At 40.6% G+C, this 8,035-nt stretch overlaps 1 protein-coding gene across 1 annotated transcript in view; it reads right to left on the bottom strand.

Annotated features, from left to right (window-relative positions):
- Positions 1–8,035, bottom strand: part of MPP4 (MAGUK p55 scaffold protein 4) — a 59,844-nt gene that overhangs the window by 44,029 nt on the left and 7,780 nt on the right. Inside the window, exons 4-6 of the mRNA XM_017848656.1 lie at positions 6,394–6,471; positions 1,809–1,889; positions 453–584 (exon numbers count right to left, since the gene is read on the bottom strand). Coding sequence (XP_017704145.1) covers positions 453–584; positions 1,809–1,889; positions 6,394–6,471 — 291 coding nt within the window. The remainder of the gene's footprint in view (positions 1–452; positions 585–1,808; positions 1,890–6,393; positions 6,472–8,035) is intronic.

Raw genomic sequence — 8,035 nt, forward strand, 5'->3', positions numbered from 1 at the left:
GTAATCCTTTGGGTATATACCCAGTAGTGGGATGGCTGGGTCATATGGTACATCTAGTTCTAGATCCTTGAGGAATTGCCATACTGTTTTCCATAATGGTTGAACTAGTTTACAATCCCACCAACAGTGTAAAAGTGTTCCTATTTCTCCACATCCTCTCCAACACCTGTTGTTTCCTGACTTCTTAATGATTGCCATTCTAACTGGTGTGAGATGGTATCTCATTGTGGTTTTGATTTGCATTTCTCTCATGGCGAGTGATGATGAGCATTTTTTCATGTGTCTGTTGGCTGTATGAATGTCTTCTTTTGAGAAATGTCGCTGACAGCTGTTATTATCACTGTATATGTGATCACAGGCAAGACTACTGCCCAAGTAACCACTAGATATAATTTGGTTCACAATTAACCTAAGCATATCCTAAATGGAAATATAAAAAATGATTTCCTTACCAGGGGCTGTTGGTTTTTCACCAAACAAACAATCCTCATTGCTTCCTCACTCTCAGGGATATTGTCTGGCAGTGGAGGGAGAAGGGGTTCAAAATCTTTCTGAGCTATCGTGTCATGGGCACTGAGCAAGGCCTGGGCACAGGGAAGGAAAAGGTGAGCAAATGTCACACATGGGCCAAGCCCCTCTAGAAGATACTCAATACTATCTAAGACACAACAACAACAACAAACATCAATACAGACATGCCAGACACAGTGTGAAGCATTTTATATGAATTAATCCAATCTTCACAATAATTCTATGAGGCAGGTACATTAATTGTCCTCAATTTGCAGATAAGGAAATAAGGCACAGAGAGGTTAAGCAATGCACAATACACTCTTTCATTTCTGCTAAAATGTATTATGCCATGACATTCTGATTTCCTGGCAGCCCATGTAATCTGTGATGCTCCTGTGGAGTTTGAACTACAAAACAACTTTCATAATATTTTCCCTAATTAAGGTAGAATGAAGGGCAGTAATCAAAATATCTTGCTGGTTTAATTTGTTAGTAACACTCAAGGGCTCGTGGTACAGAATGCAAAGTTCATATGATCAAACTCTTTGATCATAGCTTATGATCAAAGAGTTTCTTTGACTAGCCCATTAGGTTAAATTCTTCACTTCACGGGGTGGGGAAGCTGTCCCTTTGCTGCCCTGATGGAGATTGGCAGACAGAATTTAGTTGGAACTCAGAAAATTCTCTAAGTAGTGTGTGCCGTTGAGGATATTTGATGACCGGTGGTTGTGTTGTGAACTATAATTTTTGACTAATAAATTCCAGCACTCCAAATGCAGACATTCTCTTAAAGTTCTAATTTATTGATAAATTGGTCTCAAATCTGTAAGTACTAAGAGATAGGTTTCTGTTCTGCAATCAAATGTTCTTCATAAACCCTCTCACAGGGATAATCATCATTATACTGTATATTCTAAACACCTTCACACACATTATCTAAAACTTAAAGTAGTCCCACTTTGGAAAGGAAGCATGGAGGTATTTCTCTAAAACTAGAATGTTCGCTGTTTGCTACCCAAGATTTTTAGATGGGCAATAGCTTTGTAGGGGAAACAAAGCACCATGGAAAGTTCTGGATGCCTCCTCATAAACACAGCAGGCTTGGCTGCATGATTGACAACACTGAGCTAGTCACATTTGAGTCCCACATATTTAAGTACAATCTGTTGGTCAGTCCCCATGTACAGTAATAGAACATTATTCAGAGAGAACATTTTCCATCACATATATTTCTTCTTCCCAACTTTGTCTATGTGCCAGATGGGGACGTCTTTTCTATTTTAGCAGGCACTTGCCTTAAAGTGTGGAGCCTGGAGCATTTGTCTCAGCTCTTGGATCTCAGGGGAAGTAGGGGTTTCACGTAATAACTCCACTACCTGGTTCATGGAAAAACATACATTATAAAATTTTTTAAAAAATCTTTATCACCTACTTAACCTCACCCAGGCTGGATAACATATACACTGACTAACATGATATTGACCTTTAAAAAGTTATTATTGGAGCCTTCTTTTTCATCTTTAAAGCCATCCATTAAAGCCTACCATCCTTCTTTATTCATTAAAATTGCTACTTTAATACAGCAAATAGAATTCAAGATTTGAGATGGATCTAAACCCAATGCCCCAGTCCTGGCACATAGGCATGGAGGATGTACCAATTTGGTAATAGCATATGAACCAAGGCATTTTTCCTCTAGTGCCTCTAAAATATAATAGCTGTTTGCTGATGTCAATGCTTTGCAGGCTTATGAAGCTGTATGAGTTTCTCTAGGAACGTACCTGGGGAACTCAAAGAGCTTAATCCCATGGGATGCTCCATTCTTCAAATAGAAAATGGGAATCATAATTTCTCTTTTAGAGTATCAGTTGATTAGCAATTTTAATACTTGCTACAATAAAAAGTGCTAAGCAGAAAAAAATTCTAATCTCTCTGCTGTGGTTTAGGCATAGACCTGCTTTCAGAGGACATAAGACCTTTCAAGACTTTAGTCAGCCCCATTACCTACAGTCAAATGAAAACAAGCAGTTTACAAAGGTTTACTTCCATTCACTGCGATTTCAACTGAATAAAATATTATATATGTGCTCTTCCTGTGGACAACTGAGAACAATTTGAGTTGTTGATTACTGGAATCGAGAGTAGAAGTTTTTTCTTTCTTTTTTGCTGTTTCTTTTAATATGGTTTGGGCAATAAATAATAAAATGGATTATATTTATTCATTCACTTGGCAAACATTTATTAACACTACTATGTGCTGGGTGCTGTTTTAGGTGTTGTGAAAACAGCAGCGGCGGACAAAAATCTCCATTCTCATGGAGTTTACACTCTAGGGAGGAGACACAGACAACAAATGAAAATGTAAGTAAAATAGTTTTGTTTGATGGTGACAAGTGTTAAGAAGAAAAATAAACCAGGGAAGGTGGCTAGGGAGTGCTAGGAGGGGATGCAGTTTTAGATAGGTGACCAGGAAAAGCTTCACTGAGAAGGTGGCATTTGAGTGGAGACTGGAAAGAGATGAGGGACAAATCAGGTGGATACCTGGGCAAGAGCTTTGCTGACATAAGGAATGGCAAGTGCAAAGGGCCCCAGGTAGAAGCATGTCTGATGATTTGTTTTTTTTTTTTTTTTTTTTTTTGAGACACTGTCTTGCTCTGTCACCCGGGCTGGAGTGCAGTGGTGTGATCTCGGCTCACTGCAACCTCCACCTCCTGGGTTCAAGCCATTCTCATGCCTCCCAAGTAGCTGGAATTACAGGCATGCACCACAACGTCCAGCTAATTTTTGTTGTTGTTGTTGTTGTATTTTTAGGAGAGATGGGGTTTTGCTATGTTGGCCAGGCTGGTGTTGAACTCCTGGGCTCAAGTGATCTGCCTGCCTCAGGCTCCCAAAGTGCTGGGATTATAGGCATGAGCTACCGCACCCAGCCTGATGAATTTAAACAACAACAAGGAGTCAAGGTGGCTGGAAAAGAGTGAATGGGGAAAGCATTGAGTGTGAAGTCAAAGAGGTAACGGCAGCTTGATCGTGTTTGGCCATGTAAGAACTTTGGTGTTTAGGCTAGGCATGGTGGCTCACACCTGTAATCCCAGCACTTTGGGAGGCCAAGGCGGGTGGATGGCTTAGGGTCAGGAGTTCGAGACCATCCTGGCCAACACAGTGAAACCCTGTGTCTACCAAAAGTTAGCCAGGCATAGTGGGTTTCTGTAGTCCTAGCTACTCGGGAGGCTGAGGCAGGAGAATCGCTTGAACCCAGGAGGCAGAGGTTGCAGTGAGCTGAGATCTTGCCACTGCACTCCAGCCTAAGTGACAGAGCAAGACTCTGGAAAAAAACCAAAAAACAAAAAATCTTTGGTGTTTACTCTGAGATGGGAAGTCATTTGAAGGGTTTGGGTGTTAGTGAGGAAGTGACATGATTTGACTTGCTTTCAAAGAGGATATGTTTGGTTGCTGCATTGAGAGTAGACTATAGGGGAGCAAGAGTGGACACCAGAGACCAGGTAGGAGGCGATTTTGCAATTATCTGTGTAAGAGATGATGATGATGGTATGGGGTGGTGAGATCCTGGATGTATTTTGGTGAGATCCTGGATGTATTTTGGTGAGATCCTGGATATATTTTGGTGAGATCCTGGATGTATTTTGGTGAGATCCTGGATATATTTTGGTGAGATCCTGGATATATTTTGGTGAGATCCTGGATATATTTTGGTGAGATCCTGGATATATTTTGGTGAGATCCTGGATATATTTTGGTGAGATCCTGGATATATTTTGGTGAGATCCTGGATATATTTTGGTGAGATCCTGGATATATTTTGGTGAGATCCTGGATATATTTTGGTGAGATCCTGGATATATTTTGGTGAGATCCTGGATATATTTTGGTGAGATCCTGGATATATTTTGGTGAGATCCTGGATATATTTTGGTGAGATCCTGGATATATTTTGGTGAGATCCTGGATATATTTTGGTGAGATCCTGGATATATTTTGGTGAGATCCTGGATATATTTTGGTGAGATCCTGGATATATTTTGGTGAGATCCTGGATATATTTTGGTGAGATCCTGGATATATTTTGGTGAGATCCTGGATATATTTTGGTGAGATCCTGGATATATTTTGGTGAGATCCTGGATATATTTTGGTGAGATCCTGGATATATTTTGGTGAGATCCTGGATATATTTTGGTGAGATCCTGGATATATTTTGGTGAGATCCTGGATATATTTTGGTGAGATCCTGGATATATTTTGGTGAGATCCTGGATATATTTTGGTGAGATCCTGGATATATTTTGGTGAGATCCTGGATATATTTTGGTGAGATCCTGGATATATTTTGGTGAGATCCTGGATATATTTTGGTGAGATCCTGGATATATTTTGGTGAGATCCTGGATATATTTTGGTGAGATCCTGGATATATTTTGGTGAGATCCTGGATATATTTTGGTGAGATCCTGGATATATTTTGGTGAGATCCTGGATATATTTTGGTGAGATCCTGGATATATTTTGGTGAGATCCTGGATATATTTTGGTGAGATCCTGGATATATTTTGGTGAGATCCTGGATATATTTTGGTGAGATCCTGGATATATTTTGGTGAGATCCTGGATATATTTTGGTGAGATCCTGGATATATTTTGGTGAGATCCTGGATATATTTTGGTGAGATCCTGGATATATTTTGGTGAGATCCTGGATATATTTTGGTGAGATCCTGGATATATTTTGGTGAGATCCTGGATATATTTTGGTGAGATCCTGGATATATTTTGGTGAGATCCTGGATATATTTTGGTGAGATCCTGGATATATTTTGGTGAGATCCTGGATATATTTTGGTGAGATCCTGGATATATTTTGGTGAGATCCTGGATATATTTTGGTGAGATCCTGGATATATTTTGGTGAGATCCTGGATATATTTTGAAAGTAGAGCTGAGAGGATTTGCTATCTGATTGGGTGTGAGGTATCTGAGAAAGAGAGTCAAAATGACCCCTAAGATTCTGGCCTGAGCACTGCAAGAACACAGGTGTCATTTCTGAGATAGAAAAGGCTCCCAGAAGAGTGGGTGGGGGTGATTGGCAGGTGAGGAAGATCGGGGGCTCAGTTTGGAACATGTGAACTTGGAGGAGTCCATTAGACATTCAAGTAAGATAGAGAGGAGGCAGTTGGATATTTGAGACTGGAATTTGGGGGGAAATCTCCAGGCTAGAGATGTAAATCTGAGAATTATTACTATAACATTACTCTGTTTATGTAGGGTAAATAGAGTACAAGGAACAAAGAAAGAAATGGACACATGCTAAAAATATGTAGGTGGTGGTGGTGGGGAAGTGTTTTAATTTGGGGAGCTATCCAGCCAGTGTTCTTCCTTATATTAAAGTTCAATTAAAAACATTTATTAGGCTGGGCGTGGTGGCTCACATCTGTAATCTCAGCACTTTGGGAGGCCGAGGCGGGTGGATCACAAGGTCAGGAGTTCGAAACTAGCCTGGCCAAGATGGTGAAACCCTGTCTCTACTAAAAATACAAAAATTAGCCAGATGCGGTGGTGGGCACCTGTAATCCCAGTTACTGGGGAGGTTGAGGCAGGAGAATAGCTTGAACCTGGGAGGTGGAGGTTGCAGTGAGCCAAGATTACTGCACTCTAGCCTGGGTGACAGAGCAAGACTCCGTCTCAAAAAAAAAATTATTTTATTTAAAAAAGTATTTATTATTTATTATTTATTTTATTAAATATTAAATTATTTTATAGTCATCAATAAAACTTTTCCTTAGAACTTTTAATTCATTTGAACTAGCAATGTGGGTAAAATGGCACCACATCAGGGCTCTACTATTCTGTGGAATAAAACCTCCTTACCTCATAGGATAACGCCTGTGCATGGGGTGTGGCAGGAACTAGTTTCTTTTCTTTAAACTCCTGGAGGCAGTCATAAATCTGCAGAAGGACAAGGGAGGGGGAATTGATACTGATAATATGACTGTTGCCATTTTGGACTGAAGACTCTGAAAGGGACACCCCAGGCAACTGCACCAACAGCTCAACTGCATGGTGTGTGTTGGTGTTTAGTAAGTTGTGTCTCTAGTTGCCAAAGATAAATGAACTTGAATTTGGTGGCCCCAATGCTTCAAAGGCTTAATTATTGGCTGCTACTGGGAAATTGATCTTCCCCAAGCATTTCAGTAATAAAAAGAAATTCAGGCCAGGCGCAGTGGCTCACGCTTGTAATCCCAGCACTTCGGGAGGCTGAGGCGGGCGGATCACCTGAGGTCAGGTGTTTGAGACAGCCTGGCTGTTATGGTGAAATGCTGTCTCTACTAAAAATACAAAAATTAGTTGGGTGTAGTGGTGAGCACCTGTAATTCCAGCTGCTCGGGAGGCTGAGGCCAGAGAATCGCTTGAACCTGGGAGGCAGATGTTGCAGTGAGCTGAGATCATGCCACTGCACTCCAGCCTGGGTGACAGAGTAAGACTCTGTCTCAACAACAAAAAAATAGAAATTCAAACTTTTACTTTTGTTAAACGGAGTGAGGGTAGGGTGTCCAGGGCTGCAACCAACAGGGATTTATAGATGATGCATAACGGAACATCTTAAAGGAGGGGCTCTTTGGGACCAGACACCTGTGAGGACCCCTGTATTGGGCACCTGTGCAGCATGCGAGCTGCATGGCTCAGGGCCACCGAAGGTTCTGAATAAGAGGCAGGTGTGCCACATACGCGTCTCTGTACTCCACTTTGCTCTTTGGGGCTGTTTCCCATTCCTCTCCTAATTCTCCATACAAGTTCATTTTTAAAAAATTCCAACTTCATCTCTGCAGACCCTTGGGAATTTTTTTCCATACCAAGATCTAGGGGTGGGTTGAGGACACCAAAGCCTGCCGAGCTCTGCAGTGCAGCCCTTGATCTTATTTTAGGAAATGAGTTTCTCTTACAGATGAAGAAATAAGGACCAAGGGGCCAGCTGAGCCCCAGCCTTTTCTATCCAGATCTGTGACAATGCTGATTCCCTGCTGTATCTCAGGGCCCACACTCAGGTTTACCTGGAAGTGATGAAGGCTGATTGGTGACTCACCAAGGGTCTAGCAGTGGTGAGCAAGGACAATGCCCATCATGAAATTAAAACTCCTATCTTAGCTGATCCTGTGGGAAAATACCTGATAGAAATCAGGTGTTTTATAACAAGCGCTGTGAAGAGTACTTCTTTGTTCATGCCAAAGATGTTGCCACTTTTATTATATAATACTAACATGCATTATAAGACGGACCACATTTCACACGTAAGTGAAGGAAATACAGCCCAAAAAATAACTTCAAAAGGATCTTTCTTAATAACATTTGTTCAGAACAACAAAATTATGGTAGTAGCATCTACTGTCTATTTTTCTACTGTCTACTAGATGCTATTGTATAGTGCATGAAATTTTAGCCAAATTAAAAAAAGAATAAACTTTATTTTATTTAATTAAGTTATTTATTTATTTATTTATTTATTTATTTATTT

This window comes from Rhinopithecus bieti, unplaced genomic scaffold (genome assembly GCF_001698545.2).
Source record: "Rhinopithecus bieti isolate Rb0 unplaced genomic scaffold, ASM169854v2 scaffold_32017, whole genome shotgun sequence".
NCBI classification, from domain to species: domain Eukaryota; kingdom Metazoa; phylum Chordata; class Mammalia; order Primates; family Cercopithecidae; genus Rhinopithecus; species Rhinopithecus bieti.